Source organism: Mustela erminea, chromosome 19 (genome assembly GCF_009829155.1).
Source record: "Mustela erminea isolate mMusErm1 chromosome 19, mMusErm1.Pri, whole genome shotgun sequence".
NCBI lineage: Eukaryota > Metazoa > Chordata > Mammalia > Carnivora > Mustelidae > Mustela > Mustela erminea.
In genome coordinates this window covers 56,122,718-56,143,125 of record NC_045632.1, presented here as the reverse complement: position 1 = coordinate 56,143,125, position 20,408 = coordinate 56,122,718, and the positions used below count along the sequence as shown (strand labels likewise).

The following is a 20,408-nucleotide window of genomic DNA, read 5'->3' as shown; positions in this document are numbered from 1 at the left end:
GCCTCCTGGGCAGGGAAGAGCCCAGCTCTCCTCAGAGGGCAGTCTGCCCCCGGCTCTGGGGCTCCCGGGCTCCCCTCTCCCACAGCACAGCCCACCCACACCCTGCGGCCTTCGGCTCTGTGCACCTAAGCCTTCCGGAGGCTTGAGCCCATGATCTGAAACGGGGCGTCCGTTTTAATCCCGAAAACGTGGAAAACCAAGCAAATCGTCGTGGACACAAAGGAAGCATCAACTGCAGGATTTCAGGCACCTTTATTCACGGCAGATATTTCCGGTTGGGGAGCCACTTGCCTCTGAAATCTTTCCTTTACGTAAGACAACTCCTACCTACACCCCGACTGCAAGTGGCCAGGTCCTAGGCTGAGTCTCCCATGCGGGGCTCCTGTGCGGGGCGGCGCCTCGCAGCGCCACCTACTGGCCCAACAGAGAAGTTTCTGCAGCGGGGTAGTTCGAGCTCAATCCCAGGATCTCAGGAGAAACTCATCCGCTTGTGTATCTCTAAGCAGGACACGTGATTCCATCATCACATCACATATGTGCAATACAAACACGACTGGGGGTATAGGAAAGTTCAAAAAACTCACACTGCGTCCGCTCATTCAGCGCTCCCTTCTAAGGAGCGCCGTCCCCTCCCTCCACTTTTCTCATTTTCCTGGACAAGGTCCCATCACCGTGGCAATAGCACGGGTCTCCCGCACAGTCAGTCCTGGGCTTCCGGCCTGGCACTCCGGGCACCGCTTTTTTGAGTGACAAAAGAGTATTATTATCCCTGTCTTCTATAATCAACAATAAAACCACAATTCTCTAAGAATTTAGGTAAGAAAGAGTTGAAAGAAAGAAGTCTTAAGAACTGGAGCCAGTTACAAATCATTTGTCATTTTCTAGCCAAGCAACCGGCACGGACTGCCGTGGTCTGTCTTCCTGTTCTGCTCCTTTTCCCGAGCAGCAGCTCCCAGGCAGGACGGTGAACGGGGCTGTGCAACGCTGCCGCATTTTCTGTGGTGACGACCAGAGATGGACAGCACAGGGGCCTACGCAAGTATGGCAATCCTGTGCAAAACTCGACCTAATGAGCGCCTCGGAACATCGGGCGGTTGTGTCACTTTGCAAAGGGAACAATTTTCGCACACAGAAGTGGCAGTGGTCACTTGTCAGTGCCAGCCTCTGGCCTCAGAGACTTAACATGGGACGCTGAGGGTCAGTGTTGAGTTTCGGCAAGCGGGTAGTGCCAGACATTTCCGAATCAACAATTTTTAGAGGCTTTTTAACCATGTGAACAGGATCACCAACACGCCATCTGGTGCCGGCTCAACATTCTGTGCTGAGCATTAGAGCCCTCAACATGCTGCATGCCCCCCTTCACCGAACCTAACTACTTACAACTGGAAGGTCTACCAGATGTCTAATAAAAACCTACACAGCAACAGTTCATCAAACAGCAACTACTACAAAAGGAACAATAGAAAACAACGACTTCCCAAAAATACACTAAAAAACTTGACAATTTTATGTAGGAACCGCCAAAATTTTAGTGTTTAATATTTAACAGCACGACTGACCAAGGTCCAAGATGTGGAGTTACCAAGTTCAAGACACTGGGGGTAGGATCGCGCTACAGACTGACTATACAGCACGTGGGAAGAAGAACACACACTTCAGGGGAGAAAACCTGTCTACACACAGCAGTTCCTTCAAAAAGCCGTTCGGTCTTCTCTCGGCTTGTGAAAATGCTGTTCCGGACTTCAGGGGGAATTAGCCGCCTGCTGGAAAAGAAAAACCATCAACACGTTATGCTCCTACAAGGACAGAGCACACGGACCCGTAGCACTGTCAAACGGTACTAGTGCTCTCGAAGCCTCTACTGAGCTAGACGTCCTTTCCTTGAGCGATGCCCCAGCAAAGATACTGCAACAGACTTAATTGGAAAACTTTATTTAAAAACGTATGAATCTGTTCCCAGCTCTTCTTCCTCTGGATCAGCCCTGTCGCTCGCAAAATCTCCATCCTGCGGTCCTCCAACGGATGTGCTCCCTCACTGGGTGGGATGTGTTGACCGCCGTGTAGCACGAGACCCAGAGAAGCTTCGACGGCGGGCAGGACACTTTCCAAATCATCGCTCTAGAGGAATAACGAGGACAGCGCGCGCGGAACAAGCGTGTGATTTACTCACACAGCGAAGTCAATCCGCTCTCTTATTAAAATGACAGCCAATTTCGAAGGCTTTTAGCTCCCCAGTCTCTCTCTTCCTGGGACTTCAAAGCGACCTGTATATCACAGCTACTTCTAATTTGGTCCAGCCAGGACATGTCCAGAACATTTAAACAAGGAATTCGGTGCCTTTTACTGTATATTCTGCTTGGTAGTCTAGTTACCTAAGAATTTTCAGTAAACTTTAATTTTATCGGGAACTGAAATGCTAAATATGGGGTGAGGGAAAGGGAAGTTTCAAAATGATTTTTAGGTTGCAGTGAGGTAACCAACATATCCTAAAAAGTCTTATTATAAGCAAGAAACCCACCATGGGGAGACTGAGGCAGCCCCCTGCACCTTGCTGTCTTGCTACAAGGCTATTGGGTTATCCATCTTTCCTCAGATATCTGGAACTTCGTAGTGGAAACTAATTCATTAGTTAACTTTAAAGATTTTATTTATTTAAGAGGGAAAGGGAAGGGCAGAGGCAGAGGGGAGGGAGAAGCAGGGAGCCCTACCCGACGCTGAGATCCCAGGACCTGAGCAGAAGGAAGACACTGAACTGACTGAGCCACCCAGGCGCCCCGTGGTGGCAATGTAAATGAACTCGAGGATGAAGACTTGCTGTGGCCTAACCCCCTCACTCATGTCATCATCAGGCGTTGTCCTGGCATTTATCTGGTGGAGGGGAGTTTCCAAGAGAACCCTTGGAATTCAAGGCATCTATGAAGTTGAGGGTGGCAATGTGGGATTTAGGTTACAAAAAAAGAACCACCCCCCAAAATCTGCCAGTGGTAAGAACTCTCAGGCCAACACCACACATTTTTTCAGTATTTGGGTTCAGTGAAATAAGTAAGTGATTACCTAAATGTTAACCAGTTACCTTCACTCCTCAAGATCCAGGGCTAATGAACAAGAACCCGGAAAACGAGAGACGCTTCCTGGGATCGTGGCTGGGAACGGATCACGAAAAAACCTGCCCACAGCAAAGTTCCATGGACCCCCCCCAGCCCCCCCAAGACTGTGGCTTCCCTCACCTTCAACTCTTTGGTGTGGCAGGGATCTTGTTCTCACCCTCCAGCTCTTCCACCCCAGCCTGTGTCATGAGGTCCGCAATGTTTTTCTCCAGGTCGTCAATGCGACTGCTCATGTCATCAAGTGACGAAGTTAAAGGCCACACGCACCAGCACGGCCCATCTCTCATCCTTTCCTTCTGGGGTGGGGGTGGGGGTGCACACTACGGCCTGAAACACAACCGTCTCCGTGCAACTAGTTTTCCTACCAGTAGGGCTAAATTCTGGCTGCTCTGAGTACCGAGTCTGGGGCACGGCTCACATGCCATCCCCGCCCTCTCCTGGTCCCGGGGACCTTCTCCTAGTCTCCTGCTCCACTTTTCTGAGCTGGCCTGTCTGCGATGGCTAAACAAAGGCAACACTACGGCCTCTTCATCAGGTCGTGCTGAGGCCCGGGGGAGAGATGGCTGTCCGGGGCTCAGCTCCCAGTGCGGTCACCCTAGCCGCTACTGTTGGTAGACTGGAAGGGTCTGGAGGCCAGGCGTCCAGCTCAGCGGTATCCCCAGCTCTTGGCACAGAGCCGCTGGGGAAGGCTCCATCCAAGCTCACTGAACAAAGTAAAAGTAAAAAATGTGGTAACCGACTGCCTGCCGCTGGCCTGCAGACCAGGCACTTATCAACACCGCGCCCTGGACCCCAGGAGCCAAGGGCCCTCGGAGGCTGACGACGCACACAAGGATATTTCTCCCAATGATCTGGTCGGACATGGTCTGGAACTTATCTTGCATCTGTTGCAGGAGAGTCTGCACCTGAGGAACAGGAAGACAGACCCCCTCGCGCTCACCCTGGGACACCTGCCTGGGGTCGGGGCGGGGGCCCTGGGCAGCTCTGAGGCCTTCTGCGGGCGCTGTCCTCCACCCCCGCCCCCGCCCCCGGGCTTCGGTTCCCCCGCCCGCCCCATGACCCCGACCAGCTGGCGAGACCCCCTCCCGCCGCGGCCGCAGCGGTTCGCGGTTCGCTGGGTCTTCCGCGGAGGCCTCGGGGTGTTGAGGGGGGCGGGGGGCGCTGGGGGGGCGGGGAGCGGGGGCGGCGGCTCGGGTCAGGCGGGTGGGGCTGGGGGGGGAGGGCAGGCTGGGCCTGGGGGGGGCCTCCGCCGGCGGAGCCGCTGCAAACCCGGCCTCCGGGGACCCGGCGCTTCGCGGCTGCCGAAGGGCGCCTCGGTCCGGCGGCTCCGCGACCTCGGGCCCGGCGGGGCGTCCCTTACCACCGAGGTGAGATCCTGCACGGTCTTAGGGTCAGTCTCGGCCATCTCCCCGGTTCCCAGCTTGGCGGCGAAGGCTCAACCGTCACCCACACTTCCGTTTGTCCGCGCACACGCACCGCCCCCAGCGCCTCCTCTCGCGATGACGGAGGCAGCCGCGGGACCGCGGGGCGTTGTGGGAGTCGTAGTTGGCCGCACGCGCCGGAAGCGCCTGCGCTCTCGCGTTTCCGTTCCGAGCGAGGCCTCGTCTTCTCTGATCCGGCCTGGCCCCACCCCCAGGAGGCCCCGCCCCCAGGAGGCCCCGCCCCGCTCCCCTAGTTCCCGGAGCCGGGGCGGAGAAAAGGGGCACCAGTCGCGCAGTGGGAGCCGCTGGAGCGGGTGGTGATCTTGATCCTTTCCCAGGTCCGCGATTGCAGGTCGCGCTGGTTTTGTCTAGGACGGGGCGGACGCCTTTACTGCGCGCCTGCGAGGTGCCGAGCCCGGGCCTGTGCCACTGCCTGTCCTCCAGCAGAGCCCCGCAAGCCCCTAGTACTGAGAAGGGGGTCGGGTCGCTGGAGGGGAAACCGAGGACGGGCGGTGGGAGACTCCACCCACCACGAGCCCAGCTGCCCAGATGCAGGCCTGGCCGCAGCCCTGACGGCTGTGTTGCCCCTTCCCCCAGACGGTCGAGTGGGGATGCTGGCGCAGTGGGGCAGTTTAACTCTTGATTTCAGTGTAACAGACGCGCTGGGTGGTGTAGAAATCCTGTGTCCTTTCGTGAAGTCCTCACGGCTTCACCAGCCCCGCCTTACGAAATGCGGCCAGCCTCCTGGGAGCCCCTCAGCCCCTTTCCTATCACCCACCCCCCCAACCGCCCTTGAGGTTGCTCAAGGGGAGGTCGGCGGCAGGGGCCAGAGGATGGGTTTGGGTGTTTAAGGAGGGGGCTGCTGCTGAGTTGGGACCTCGAGCTGTGGGGTTCAGCGTGCCCACGCATTGCAGAATGCTGAATGACTTCTCTGACTTCTACCCACTAGATGCCAGTAGCATCCCCCCCACCTCAGTGTGACAACCAAAGATACTCCCCAGTGTCTCCAGGGGTGGGGTGGGGGTCACCCTCAGCTGAGAACCAGTAGCTTGAGAAAGATCTATGGCCATTGCCTAGAATCCTGTTGACTCCGTCTTCAAGTATGAATTTTTTTTCCACTGGGGCCTTGCTTGAGAATTTTCCTCCCTATATATTGACCTTGGCATTCGTTTCTTGGGGCAGCTATGACAAAGTACAACAAACTGGGTGGCTTCAAACAAGACATTTATATTCCCACAGCTCCGGAGACCAGGAGTCTGAAATCAAGGGGCCAGCAGGCTTAGTTCTTTCTGAGGGCTGCAAGGGACAAATCTGTTCCGTGCCTCTCTCCTAGCCTCTGGGGGCTGCTGGCAAATCTTGGCGTTCCCTAGCTTGTAGACGCATCTCACCCCTCTCTGCCTCTGTCTTCGTGTGGCTTAGTCCCTGTATCTCTCTGTCCCTATAAGGTCACCAGTCCTATTGGATTTACCAACCCGACTCCAGTATGACCTCCCCTTGACTTTTTGTATCTGCAGAGACCCCATTTCCAAGTAAGTTACATTCTGAGGTACTAGGGGTTAGGATTTCAACATGTCTTTTTTGGGGGGAGGAGGCCCAATTTAACCCAAAGTAGTTGGTAAAATAATACCCCTTGATGAAGTGTTTACATAAAGCTCCGGGGTGACTTTGCTCATGAGTAGCCAAGGCTGGGTGGGGTTTCAGGCCTTCTCGCCTCTTGCCCCTAACACAGGAATTCCCATACTCCGCTTAGAAGTCTGGATCCTCATACCCTGAATTTGCAGCCAGACCCGGTTTATGGCCGTGAGCAACACAGAACACAAATCAGCACTAGAATCTACAGTTTTGTTTTGGTTTAGGGTGTGTGTGTTTCTGGCAGGGTTCTTGAGTCCTTTTTATCCTGATTGCAAAGTTCTTGGGGCACCTGCGTGGCTTAGTCCATTAAACGTGTGCCTTTGGCTCAGGTCATGAGCCCGGGGTCCTGGGATGGAGCCCTGCGGGGGGAGCCTGCTTCTCCCTCACCCTCTGCCTCTCCCTCTGCTCATTTCTCTCTCTCAAATAAATAAATAAAATCTTAAAAAAAAAAAAAAAGTTGTTTGACACTATTTAGTGGAGGCTCCCCGCCCCCCTCCACACTTAAGCAGGAGGAGCGTAATTCTTCTGTGTGAAGACCAAGGTCTTTTAAACAGCTGCTTTACACAAAAATTTCACTGACTTATAGTCATGGCTGATATAACTGTGTAAGGTTGACACGCTGAACTTAACTGAATATTGTTCCATTAGCAAAACTATTGAATCATGTGTAAGGCTCTAGCAATTAACCTTTAAAATGTCAGTTTTGAACAACCCTTGTTTTAAACCTTAGCATTTTTTTTTTTTTTTCAAGATCTTTCTAGATCAGTTGTGTAACCGAAGTAATTCCCTTTACCCCTTTCAGGACTGTGTGGTTTCACGTGAACTCACGTGATACTTTTATACTGGCTCTTTGGTTCCAGCCGAGCTGGCTCCGCACTCCTCCCTCGGCCACTCAGGGACGCGCCCCTGCCCACCGGTGTGGTGGTGGTGGGGGGCAGTGGGGATGCTGCGTGTGCCCGGTAAGCAGAGCAGCAGCGGTCACCGCAGGTGCGTGGAGAACCTGTAACTCGCCTTTCCCAGGCTGCACCTGCATCAGCACCGTTGTGACCCGACGCTGGTCTCAGCTGCCCTTCTCCTGCTCTGCTTGTCTCCTCAGTGGCCGGATGCCGCTGCTGAAGGACAACCCCCTGCCACAGCCCCTCGCCTTCTGCGGACGGCCCAAACCTCCCCGGTCTCTCCAAACCCAGTGTTTCATCCCTTCTGTCTCAAAGGATGACCTTAACTTCTGTTTTTCAGAGACAATAGAGACTATCGTCACCTAGGTCCTACCCTCCCTGTCTCTATAAGGACCTGCACCTGTGTGACTCTGGTCCTTTCTGCCTCTCCACCGGGTGTCCTTCCTCCTGTGTGGGGCTGGGCCCTGGACATCTCAACCCACTCTGGGAATGTGCCTCTTCCACTAACCAGTCCCTTCCCGTGGACTCCTTCCTCTGGGCATATACAAGTGGTAAAGAAAACAACACACACACACAAACAGGAAACAAAACCATCCCAATGAGGTGACCCTGTGTGGTTCTGTGCTTCCACTCAATAGAGCGTAGAAAGGATTCTAGAAAGGGAAGATTCTAGAAAGAGAAGATTCTAGAAGGGGAAGGACCTGTCTTCTTCAGTTACTGGATCTGCAACCTTCCCTTCATACAGTTTTGCTTGTTTGGTTTCTATCAAAGGGCACCGAAGTGATTCTGGACAGTACGAGGATGTGGTCTCACCCCACTGAGACTCACGGAACTGATGTCTCCTCTCTGCGACAGGTGCAGCGTCTTTGTTGGGTCGTACTGAGTCTGAGTCCCTGCTCGTCCTTGTTCACTTCTCCTTTTAACACAGGGCGGTCTCCTGCCCGGACCTTAGGTAGACACACTGTCTAGCTAAAAGGTAATCCCTTTTTTGGTTTTCATTGTATTTATTTCATTTTATTATTTCTTAAAACCATTTTGTTGAGGCATGAGTGCCATGTGAAGAGCTGTACATATGTAATGCGAGTTTGGGGATAAGGATGCACCCCAAAACCATCACCATCGTGCTCATGGACATACCCATCACCTCCCACAGTAGTGTCCTGCCGCCTTTATTATGAATGATTCTTATTTGTGTGGTAAGAAGCTATACATAAGTTCCCCAAATTTTAGGTACGTAACCCAGTACGGTCAGTGATAGGCACTGTTCTGTGCAGTGGATCTTCTGCATATCGGAAACTTGATTCCCAACGACCAACATCTGCCCGTTTCCCCCACCCCCCGTCCCTGGCCACCACCGTTCTCTCTGCCTCTATGAATTGGACCATTTTAGATTCCATATGTAAGTGAGATCATATATTATTCGTCTTTCTGGGTCTGGCTTGTTTCATGGAGCATAACGCCCTCCGGGTCCCACCCTGTGGCCACAAATGGCAGGACTTCCTTCTTTTAAAAGTCGGAACTGCAGTCCGTTGCACATATACAGCGCGTGATTTTTATCCACTCGCCCCTCGATGCACACCTAGCTTGTTTCCGTGCCACGGCTGCTTGTGGGTCGTCTGCAGGGAATGCTGGAGCCCAGGGACCGCTCCAAGATCCTGATTGCAGTTTCCTTGGGTAAGTACCCAGAAGCGGGATTGCTGGAGAACGTATCAGCTCCAGTTTTCCTTTGTGGAGTGCTCTCCCTCTGCGAGCAGGGCTGTGGATGGAGACAGTATGCCAGGCAGCAGGATGGAGACCGTATGCCAGGCAGCAGGATCTGTGACCCGTTGTTAAGATCCACTGGTGCTATAAGCTCTCCCCTCCACCACCCCCTTCTCTCTGTTCCTAGCTGTCGCCTGCCTATTCAGTAGTGCCCATTCCCCCCGCCATGTTCTTGGCAGGACAAGACCCACATGGGCAGTGTCCTGCAAAGCTGGGAAAGCTGTGGACCAGGAGATGTCTCTGGGCCCTGAGCTATACTGCCTTGGAGGTGGGGTGAGCTGACACCTTTTTTTTTTTTTTTACCACTTCAATGCATCTCTCCTCTGGCTTTTTTGCTCCACGGAAATATTGTAACATTTCAGGTATGTTTCTGGGCTCCCCAAAATATGTTCTCATCTGTGGGTGTTTGTTAAAATTGGTGTTTCTGTAGTGGGGAAGTGGGGGGGTGGGGTCGAGTAGGGAGGACATATAGGGACCGGACCCCTCTATTCTGCCATCTTCCTTTGTATTTATTTGGATTGTTACTTTAAGTGTACCCCAAGTGACACTGGCTTTTCGTTCATGGTAGTAATACATTTTTCTCAGAAAATATATTCACGTCAGCAAAAATGTTAAATTTGAAATTCTATCATTGAAAACTGTAGTGGTAATTGGTAATACAGAGGCACTGGGAGGGCGGAATTTGCAGAGGTGCTAGAGGGACATCATGAAATCATGAAGCTCTTCTTATAGGATTAAAGTTTAGAAAATTCTGACCTAAGAGAAGACAGGGAAGCAGAGGGTAAAGAAGTGGTCCTTGCTTTAAAATCGCACATTGTTCCGTATCGGCGAAGGGGAAGCATTAAGGACATGTTGCCAAGCCACTGTAAGGAGTCACTTTTCTTGCGGAGAAATCCTGGGAAGGATAGTTGGGAATTTTCTGCAGGCGCCGGATATCTCTTGTAGAGAAACAGCATTAAAAGCACCGCTCACTCTTCTGCGGGTGCAGGGAGGGGGCTGGGCAGGGTCTTCAGGATCCACGTTGCAGGGGTAAGACTCTGTTTCGGAGAGAGTCGTCGAGTTCTGGCAAATTTCCTTTAAAAATGCTTCTGTCCTGGTACCAGTCCTCCTGGCTTGGATTTGCACGTGAGAAGCAAGTTTTGCTGTCATCTCTGGAGTGTGCCCTGGGTAGCGTCACTGGATTCCTTGTCGTGTGTACAAGAGCAGGGGAGGGTCTTTTTGAGGCTGTGCTGACAAAAGGACAGAAAATGGCTTTTCTGGAGAGTGGAGAGATCAGCAGGTCCCGATCCATCTTGAGTTGCTTTGCTTTTGGTTTGAAGTGTCAGGTTACGTTTCTCCTGCTTATTTGTGGCAAATTAGCGTCTCCGTGATGGGCTACCAAGGAATCAGTTTCCTATTTATTTCCCCAAACTGGCAATTTCCTGGAGACGGAGGCCCGGGCAGGAAGGAAATGTTTCCGAGAGACTGACGCGCACGTTTGGTTTTCTTGGCTTCACTGACGCTGTCCTGTCAGATTGGCTCGTCTTATCGGGGTCAAGTTCGTGTGCTGTGTGCGAGAGGATACAACCTCTGGGGTTAGGGTAGAGCGGAAAGTGCCGGTGTGGGAGTCACATGCAACCCTTCTAGGGGACACCTAGCACTGGAAATACTGGCTATTCCAATATTCCATGAATTAAATACCTGACCTATGTAATGCATAATTATATTTCATATAAATAACATGTTATGAATAGTATAGTATGTATATACGTTCATAAACATGTAAAATATCTGGTTCATTATTAATGATTAGCACCCTTCCTCTCTTTTGTTAAGGACCTCCCTAAAGTTATCTTGCTCTCTGTCTGTCTGTCTTTCATCTATCATTCTGTCATCTGTCCGTTATCCTTCATCTACAATCTACCTAGTATCAATCTATCTACATACCTACCTATCTATTATCTGTCATCTATCAATCATCTACAATCTACCTAGTATCAATCTATCTACATACCTACCTACCTATTATCTGTCATCTATCAATCATCTACAATCTACCTAGTATCAATCTATCTACATACCTACCTATCTACCTATTAACTGTCATTTATCAATGTATCATCTATCTATATCTATCATCTATTTACCTATTATGTATCTACCTACCTACCTATTATCTATCTTCTATCTACTATTATCTAATCTATCTATCTATCTATCTATCTATCTATCTATCTATCTATCATCTATCTGTTTCTCTCACACCAGAGGGCTCTGACTGTTATGAAGGAAGAAGGGGCAGAGTTAATCATCAGTCAGGCTGTCACTTGGTTTTAGTCTCAGTCTTTCAACATTATAGGCCAACCGGAGCGCCATTTTAAAACAATGTCCCTTGGCTCTCTTGCTGTGTTGAAATGGTACGGAAGACAGTCTAAGGCCAAGTACACACATTAAAAATCTCAGATAACCTTTATTTAAATATTTCACAAACAAGTTACAAGTTTCTTTGCAAAAACGTTGTAGATCAGACATTAATTTACAGCTCAGGTACTGTAAACAGTTCAGCAACTCGGGCCCAAAGGAACTGCATCCGTGATCGGATGAAATATTTTAAGATGATAAACTTTCATCCCTTTTGAGTGTTTACAAAGAAAGATCTCTTTACACTTTCTGAAATTTACCACCCCACCAGTGTCGATGTGTGCACCACTGCACACTCTTTTTCCTAGAGCCTTTGCTTTCAACTCTTTTAAAAATCTGAATCCACATATATTGCAGATAACGAATGGCTTTCTTGCTTTCTAAAAGAAAAGCTTTTAAAAAAGCAGCAGAAAATGGAAGTTTTCAGCATATGCTCCCAGTGTTTTCATGAGATACTTTCTCAAAGGCTTCATAGGTTCACGGTGGCATTTTCTGTGGTCTCTTACACCCGTTGCTTCTCACCGTACCCTTACCAGCCAGCTGCCGCTTGGAAGCCAAACAAAATGGTTCAAAGTCTTTTCAAGCTCAGCGACACCAGTGATTATTAATGTTATGAGAGTGATGTTGCGTGAGCAACAGGAAGAGGTTTTCTTCCTTTCTGAAGTTGATGAGTATCTAAATTACCTCCGCTTAATTTAGATGAATGAAGTTCTTATCGGAACTCGTGATTCGCACCTTCAATCCCACCACTTTCTTCTGTCTCTAGCTGTTCTGCATTTGTGCTTTTACACAAGGGTCAGCACTACAGAATTTTTTTCGGCCGTGGGCTAACCCATCAGTGATGGGAAACATGGTAAAGGTGAACACACGTGGCAGAGCAAAAGAACCACTAGTTGCTTTAGATGAACCATTATGAACGCGTCTTACCACCCAATTATGAGACGTTCCCAATGTCAGCATCCAGATAAGGAGAGAAGATGGGAAGCACCGTCTTTGTGAAAAGTGTACACAGATCACTGTTGATGGTGGCGATGGTGACGGTTTTATGGTTACTTCTTAGTGGTTAGACACAGAAGGTAGGTCACTCTTTCTCAGGACTCACCTTCCCCTTGGTGTGATTTACCTGTTGGTTCAGGTTCAGGTGAAATATTGAAAACCTCCGAAGTGCTTGGAGATCCTTCATTTATGTGTTGCTGACCCCACGGCAGGCTCCTGAGAGCCCCACACTGCTTCTCCCTGAGCTTTCCCTCCCCTGGGTTGGTTTGGCTGAGACCGGGTCCTTGGGAGGGCATGAACGTCCTTTCGCACTCCTGAGACAGCTAATCAGTGCGGTAGGAGTCCCCCAGGCACCTGTGCACAAGCCATGGGAGGAAAGGGAGGAAATACTGGACATGATCTTGTGCGGGAGACATTTCTGAGGTTTAGTGTGAACTGAGAATGGTGTTAATGGTTCTTGACAGCTCTTAGAACTAAGGAATAGTAGAAGGTCTGTGTACTCGGTTTGGGTAGATAGTCCTGCTAAGGGAGGCTTCAGACGAGGGTTTTCTGGTCTTCAGGAGACATTCTGTCTGGTTTGGCTGCGCCATTGGGAGGGACACCGTGTTAAGTAGAAACAACAGAGCCCTGCAGCCAAACCACATGGCCTTTGGAGGTCACTTACCTGGGGCAAGCCCTTTGATTTTCCCGAGTGTCCGCTGTCCTTATCGCTAAGTTGGAGAAGACAGGAGTCCTTGCCTCGTAATGTTGTTGTATCGGGTCCGTGGGTTAATAGGTGTGTAAAGGATTTTGTACAGCTGGGTGCACGGTCCTCAATCAATAAATGTAAACCCTTATTATTATTATTAGCATTATTAATGCATATATATATTTTTTTACCTTGTTCATACACCCCAGGAGAACTGCAGACTCTTTCCTTCAGAACCAACCTGAAGAGCTCATGTGTGGGTCCAGCTTCACTAAACCCAGCATCGAACACAGCCTTGTTAATCACACCGTAGTTGCCACCTATTAAGATCAAGACCCTCTGTATTTATTCTGGATGAAATGCAAGGTGATCTACCTCGAGAATTTGCTGGTAAAGGGTCACTCCATTTGTCGGACTGTTTAGAATCCCATTTTGGAAATCTGGGATGTTATCAAAATTTCTAAAAATGGTCCTTGAGAATCCGAGTCCTGTCTGACACCCACCACGAAACGGAGCCAGACTGATTTTGCTCTCCAGCTCAGATTTGCAGGACTTGGCTGAGAGTCACCTGAAATGACGTCCCTTTGGAGGAAGGGGCGGTACTGAAGGTCACCTTTTCTGAAATGGGAAAATGTTTGCATGTTTTTGCTAAAACAAATGATCAGAAAATAATTTCTCGTGTGTAAAATGGAAAGAAAAAGTAATTTTTAATCAACTCGGGTGATTGATGTGTTTATAGTGAAGAAGGTGCGACCGCTCGCTCAGTGGAAATAAAATTTTCAGTTTTGTGCTCCGCTCGCTCAGTGGAAATAAAATTCTCAGTTTTGTGCTCAGCAATGGAGAAAAGCAATTTCTGGCTCTTAATTTTTTCCCCCAATAACTTGGAGTAAAATAAAATGCATTGGTAAATAATGAAATAATGCTTTGGTTCTACATTTGCTTTCAATAAACAATGCAAATGTGTCTGAGCAAGTTAGAAAACATTCGGTAGTTGAGGAAATGCCACCACTTTGGTTTCAAAGAATTGGTTGTTTCTTTCTTTGTTTGTTTTTTTTTTTTTTGGAAGGATCAGCAAGAAATACACAATAGCAGTATCTCTGTCCGATGAGAACCCTACGGACAGGGAGCATCCTTAAGGAGGCGGAGATTACGGCAGACGCTACTTTCTGATGCAGTCTGTTCTCATGCCTATTTTTCTGTGCTCTGAGCTAAGTTAAGCTGGTGGCTTGATGTGCAAAGTGTGGGAGGGCCTACTGGCTTGAGGCACAAGGAGTCTTACACTTGCTAACTTGAGGGGATGGCCTTCTTGACACCTAGATTTCTCCCTAGGAATAGCCCAGGCTCACGAGGGAGGGCGGGTTTCCCATTGTTAGATCACCTGCCTACGGCCCCGGCTGCTGAGCACCTATAAAGCCAGAAGAGGAAGTCTCATAGCGTGTGAGTGTGCAGGCTCGGACCTCCCCTCTTCCCCCAGGCCTGCTCTGTGCATGGGTGAAGGACCAATCTATTGTGTTCGAGATGCGGAATTTCCTGACTGAGCCACCGGACTTGTTCAAGAGAGAAATACCCACATCCTGGGACGCGGGCGGATGCTGGTGACCGTGGGCCTTGCAGTCAATGACCTGAGGATGATCTCGCCCCTCTGTGAGGATAGCCATCATCTTCGCGGCCGAATGCAGAATGCTCGGAATTGTTCGTCATGATGGCCAAGACAGGTGCACGGCCCAGCTGTGAGTGGGGACTTCTGGCTTTATAGAATCTGTAGAGTCCCTCGACCAACACGAGATGTACGGGGGACCCCAGATGACCGGTCCAAACAGTGAACTGGCACTAAGGCAAGACCTCGCACCGGCAACATGAGACACACATAGAAATCAGAGAAGAGCTACTGTCCAGCCGTTTTAACCACCAATACCCATTTATTTTAATGGAAAAAAAAATCTGCCATTCTATATGCTCCAAAAAGACTTACTATTGAAACAAATACAATATATGGAACTCTATCTGCATAATTTCACTACGATAAAGACAACAGATGACTCCTACTTCCTACAGAAGGCGGACTGAATGCACGGGTGCAAACAGAGATTGCATAAGAAAGCGTGGGTTTGAGTGTGCGCGCTCACACGCGTGTGCGCGTGGGGTTAAAACCTTCAATAAGCAACCGCATCGAAATATGCTAAGACACTTACCTTACCCTAGTGCGTGGCCAGCTCTAAGAAAAAGCCACAGGCTGTCGCTAGTTTTATCTGATAGAAAAATTTGGTGTGAGCTCGGATAGTTCTTTACAGTGTATCCACAAGAACGTAATCTTAGTACAGCACGGACTTTCCTCTCTGACATGCTCACAGAATAAAAATCAATTACTTTTCATACATAATGAACATCTTTTATTTTCAGGTTTGCAAACAACGGTAGTCGATTCACACAAAAGGGTACTTTTAAAACTACCTGTATTTACTCTATTTGATGCCTTTTATGTATATAGGAAACAAACGTGTATGTGCAGAAAGGGATGTCTATACATGTGGGCATATATGTGTACACACGTGACACCTGTCGGTTTCCTTCTACGCAGGTAGGGCCTCCACGATGACATCTGCAAATGTACAGACACTAGGGAGAGAGATTATCCTGTGCTACGATCCGCATCCTCGTGAGAACTGGTGAGACTGGATTCGGGACACCTACAAATGCAGAGAGCGCCCCTGGAAGAATTTTCCAGCCCTTTTCTTGGCATTTGATGGTTAGACTTGCTGCTCTGCTCCTCTCCGCTTCTGCTCACGATCGTGGCATGGGGTGGCAGTAAAAACGGGTCGTAGTCCTTTACGAGAGAGGAAGGACTTGGGTCTCTGCTCTCCCTCTCTGTGGACCTGCCTGGCAGGGGGGTGGTGGCACGCAGACCCCCGGGGACGGTGGAGGAGTGTCAGCTCTGTGGTCTGGGCTAGTGTCTCACTTGGGTCCGCGGCCCTGGAGGGGACAGGTGTGTCGCTTCTATCCTTTCTCTGTGTGACCTCTCAAGGAAGAATGACATATCAAAACTAGGCTCCTTCTGTAGTGTTTCTCTCTATAAATACTGTGTATATACACATACAGGTACTCACACATATACAAATACGAACCCACAAAGCTGTGTGTGTGACGTGCTGACTAGCGACATGGCAACACATCAGAAAAAGTAGTCATTGTCCCTGCTCCCAGAAGGTCAAGTCATATGCCATGATCTTTAAACAGCCAGGGAAAATTCAGAAGATTCCATTAATTAAAGGAGAAATGGTGAAGGACAGAGCCGGTGAAATCGCAAAGAAAACAAAAAAAAATCTGGAACAATTGAGGCCTAGGTGTGATGTTTGAGAGCTGTAAACTGCAATCTTCAGATTTGGATTTTTTTTTTCTTTTTCCTGTTGCTATGGAAACTTGGTAGTCAAGCTTCGAATGTCAGGAGTTCTCACAGACCTGAATGGGAAAGATTCAGAGTTAAGTCAAGGCATAGTACAGTTTGGATGCAAAGCATTTTAGCTAAGCACCAGACGAATGGCAGACAGGCGGTCATAAACACGTTTATAAACACTGCACTACCTGGAAGAATTTTTTTTCCTCTTTGGCATAACATATGAAGAGAGTGCAAATAGTCCTGCCGGTTTATGTCTAAACAGCTGGATTGATATAAAAAAGCTCATGCCAGATACCTTCTCTTAGACCCAGAGGGCTGACTGCCTCTGTGGGCCCTGTCCCTTGCACAGTAGCCCAGAAGGCGGCTGTTTTAGGGACAAGTTGACTTGGTAGCTGAGAGACTGATTAGCATCCTGGATATTATTTTTTTGGTCACAGGGGAGAGCGAGAGAGGTTTGGGTGGTTCTTCAGAGAAGATGTATGAGTTTCCTGCGGCTGCTGTAACAAACGGCCGTGAGCTTAGTGGTTGGAAATAACAAAGCTTATTCTCTCAGAGTTCTGGAGGTCGGAAGTCCAAAAATGGGTCCTATGAGGGCTAGAGTCGAGGTGCTGGAGGAGCTGTGTTCCTTTTGGGGGCCCCAGTGGGGAAGCCAGTTCTGTGCCTTTTGCAGCTTCCAGAAGCCACCTGTATTTGGCTCATGACCCCTTCCTCCACCTCCATGGCTTGAACTGTCTTGTCCAAGATTACTGAGGTCACCTAAACTGTGCTTATTCTCTAAGATGTACAGCAGCCCTGCGTCTCCCCTCTGCTGGATAACAGCATGAGTGAGAATCTGCTCTTTTTGCTTAATTATTATTATTATATCTTGGCTTTATACAGGGCAATGGTACTGCTAAAAGTCGTGTTATAATCAAAGAAATAAACAAGTGCACAGGTCAACCCACCATGTAAGCGTAGATCATTCTAGAATGAACCGATGGCTAGGCAGACTATAATGGAGTAACTCTGTAAAGTCTGGGTCTTTTCATTCAAAGCCTGCTGAGGGGCAGATCAGTGGGACGAACTCACACACTGACTCTGTACCTCCTGGTTTTTAGAGGTTAATCCTCTTATCTGTTTGGGAAATTTAAAGCAGCATCTCTAATATTAGATAAAAAGTCTCCGTAATGTCACTCAAGTGTAAGCAACATGATACTGGGAGGGTGGAAAGCTAAAGGTGATTCCTTGACAGAGGAGTCTCCGGAATGCATTTAATTTCTTCTTTCCAGCTGACTTTTTCATTGTCCTTGCCACCATTATCGTAAATTCTAGTTACTTGCGCTGCAGGGCTGGTGTCCAGCCATATTCCCCCATATTTGAAGAAAAACTTGAATATATTAAATGGCACTGTGAATTTTATTTTAAAATATCCTCCATCTCTTTTGTTTCTTAAATTCCACATAAAAATGAAATCATGTAATATTTGTATTTCTCTGACTTGTTTCGCTAAGCGCCATCCTTGAGTTCCTTACCCTCTAGTTCCTTCCATGTTGTTGCAAATGGTAGTATTTCATTCTTTTTGATGACTGAGTAATATTCCATTGTTTATATATACCACATCTTCTTTATCCATTTATCTATCAATGGACATGTGGGCTCTTTCCATAGTTTGGCTCTTGTGGACATTGCTGCTATAAACATTTGGGTGCACGTGCCCCTTCAGATCACTATGTTTGTATCATTTGGGTAAATACCTAACTGTGCAATTGCTGGGCCATATTTGTAACTTTTTGAGGAGCCTCCATACTGTTTTCCAGAGTAGTTGCATCAGCTGGCATGCCCACCTACAGTGTAGGAGGGTTCCCCTTTCTCCACATGCTTGCCCACATCTGTTGTTTCCTTTGTTGTTAATTTTAGCCGTTCTGACAGGTGTGAGGTGGTATCTCACTGTGGTTTTGATTTGTATTTCCCAACAATGAGTGATGTTGAGCATCTTTCATGTGTCTGTTGGCCATCTGGATGTCTTCTTTGGAGAAATGTCTGTTCATGTCTTCTGCCCATTTCTTGAGTGGAGTTTTTGTTTTTTGGCTGTTGAGTTGCATAACTTCTTTACGGATTTTGGATGCTAACCCTTTATCTGACAAGACATTTTGCGAGTATCTTCTCCCATTCCATAGGTTGCCTTTTGGTTTTGTTGACTGTTTCCTTGCTGTGCAGAAGCTTCTTATTTTGATGAAGTCCCAACAGTTCATTTTTTGCTTTTGTTTCTCTTGCCTTTGGAGACAAGTCTAAATCCTTAAGGAATTTCTGCAAATGTGCACTGACAGGAAGGTAACCTCTGCCCATCTGTAAATTATACCAGCATTCCTAGACATGTCACCCCAAAAGTGGTTCAGGGAAGTGCCAAAAAGTGAATCTTCAGCTCAGATCTCTCCTCTTCCAGCACGGATCCAGATCCTCAAGGCTACTGGGACACCATTCTCTTTGACTCATGACAGACTCTGAAGAGCTGCTCATCATTTGGGCTTCGGTTTCATGACCACACCCTCCCAACCATGAGACCCCACATCCTCCCCAGGAGGTGGTCATCTTACATCAAGACCCACACATCTCCCCTCATCTCTTCTCTGACCCCCAGCCCAATGTTCCTGATGAGGACATGGTTTTCTAATAGAAGGCTGAAGCGATACCGAAAGGGAGCAGATGCTTGGCTGAACCTGTCAGGCTCCTGTCCCTGATTCCCCAAACATCCCTGAGGTTCTACACCACTGCCATGGAACTGGGACCTTTCCTAAATTTGTAATAGTGAATGCTGAAACATTTCTTCTCAAAAGCATGGTCAGTGCCCCATAAAGACACATATATGGATGTTCATGGCAGCATAATTCATACAATCCCCAAACTGGAAAACAACTCAAATATCCATCACCCAGTGAATGCATTAAAAAAAATGTGGTATATCCATACAGTGAAATATTACTCGATATTAAAAAGAAAAAACTACAGATACATGCCTCAACATGAATGAACCACAGAAGCATTATGCCAAGTGATAGACACCCAATGAAAAGGACTATGTGGGGCACCTGGGTGGCTCAGTGGTATAAAATCTCCGCCTTCGGCTCAGGTCATGATCCCAGGGTCCTGGGATTGAACCTCGCATCAGGCTCTCTGCTCAGCAGGGAGACTGTTTCCTCCTCTCTCTCTCTCTCTCTGCCTACTTGTGATCTCTGTCTGTCAAATAAATAAATAAATAAATAAATAATCTTTAAAAAAAAAAAAAAGAAAAGGACTACATATTTTATGCTGCCATTCAAATCAAATATCCAGGCAAGGAATAACTATAGACAGAAAGCAAATCAGAAATTGCCCAGGGCTGGGACAGGGGTGAGGTCTGATTATAAAGGGGGCACAAGATAACTTTACACAGTAACGGAGATGTCCTAAAACTAGAGTTTGGTGCTGTAGAATACTATACATTTACCAGAATCAGTAAAGTAGATAAATTTAATTATAGCAGGTAAATTTTATGTTATGAGAATTATACCTCAATAAAGCTGCTAAAAAAACAGTGTGACGTTTATCATTTAAAATAATTTTGGTCACTGAGGAAAAAAAAATGGACTGAATAAAACCTGCTAAATGAAAGTCTCCAATCGTGTTCAAGCCAATTCAGACTGTAAAGTAAAGGATCCTCCGTCTGAAGGCTGTGGACTTGATTACATGAGATAGTCTGTGTAATTTAGGTAAAGCTCTTAGCTTTGTATGTGCATGGCACTTAGAAGCCCTGGGAGGTCAATGTCATTATCCACACAGTTGTACCCGATCAAGGGGCCATAGAACCTCTGTATAGCATGGCTCAGGACCAACTGCGGGCAGAGGGCAGCCTTCTCCCCCTGGATTGGGTGCTCCTCCAGGTCTGTCTCTGCCCAGAACACATTTCACAACAGAAAGGAACAATATACTGATACCCTCGACAACATGGTCTGTATGATTCCATGTATAGAAAATTCTAGAAAGGCAAGCAAATAATCAGAAAAGGCAGATCAAAGAGGGTCTGGATTCAGGGGAGGGGATCAATAGCAAAGGCACACAAGGAAACTGTACCTTGATAATTGGTGTCGCTACACAAGT

General features: G+C 48.1%; 2 protein-coding genes and 1 long non-coding RNA gene across 7 annotated transcripts in view; 1 reads left to right on the top strand and 2 right to left on the bottom strand.

Moving 5' to 3' along the window:
• Nucleotides 1–235: 235 nt before the first annotated feature.
• HSBP1 (heat shock factor binding protein 1) lies at nt 236–4,606 on the bottom strand. Of its 3 annotated transcripts, none has more exons than XM_032325078.1 (4): nt 4,468–4,605; nt 3,946–4,012; nt 3,228–3,348; nt 236–1,763 (listed from the first exon to the last, which is right to left on the bottom strand). In XM_032325078.1, the coding sequence occupies exons 1-3, from the start codon at nt 4,510–4,512 to the stop codon at nt 3,230–3,232; spliced, it is 231 nt and encodes a 76-aa protein (XP_032180969.1). In that variant the 5' UTR covers nt 4,513–4,605; the 3' UTR covers nt 236–1,763; nt 3,228–3,229. The 3 variants fall into 3 exon arrangements, with proteins under 3 accessions (XP_032180969.1, XP_032180971.1, XP_032180972.1); XM_032325080.1 differs by having other exon boundaries at nt 236–1,760; XM_032325081.1 differs by lacking the exon at nt 236–1,763 and adding an exon at nt 1,917–2,118 and having other exon boundaries at nt 4,468–4,606.
• On the top strand, nt 4,586–14,757 carry LOC116579558. Of its 2 annotated transcripts, none has more exons than XR_004281321.1 (3): nt 4,586–6,057; nt 7,397–8,730; nt 13,111–14,757. It is a non-coding gene; the product is annotated as an uncharacterized LOC116579558 (long non-coding RNA). The 2 variants fall into 2 exon arrangements; XR_004281322.1 differs by having other exon boundaries at nt 4,590–6,057; nt 7,828–8,730.
• A 517-nt stretch (nt 14,758–15,274) lies between these two features.
• The window catches only part of CDH13 (cadherin 13), a 1,398,954-nt gene continuing 1,393,820 nt past the window's right edge, over nt 15,275–20,408 (bottom strand). For both annotated transcript variants that reach the window (XM_032325075.1, XM_032325076.1), the window contains one exon: nt 15,275–16,357. In XM_032325075.1, the coding sequence (XP_032180966.1) occupies nt 16,350–16,357 (8 nt within the window). In that variant the 3' untranslated portion in view covers nt 15,275–16,349. The remainder of the gene's footprint in view (nt 16,358–20,408) is intronic.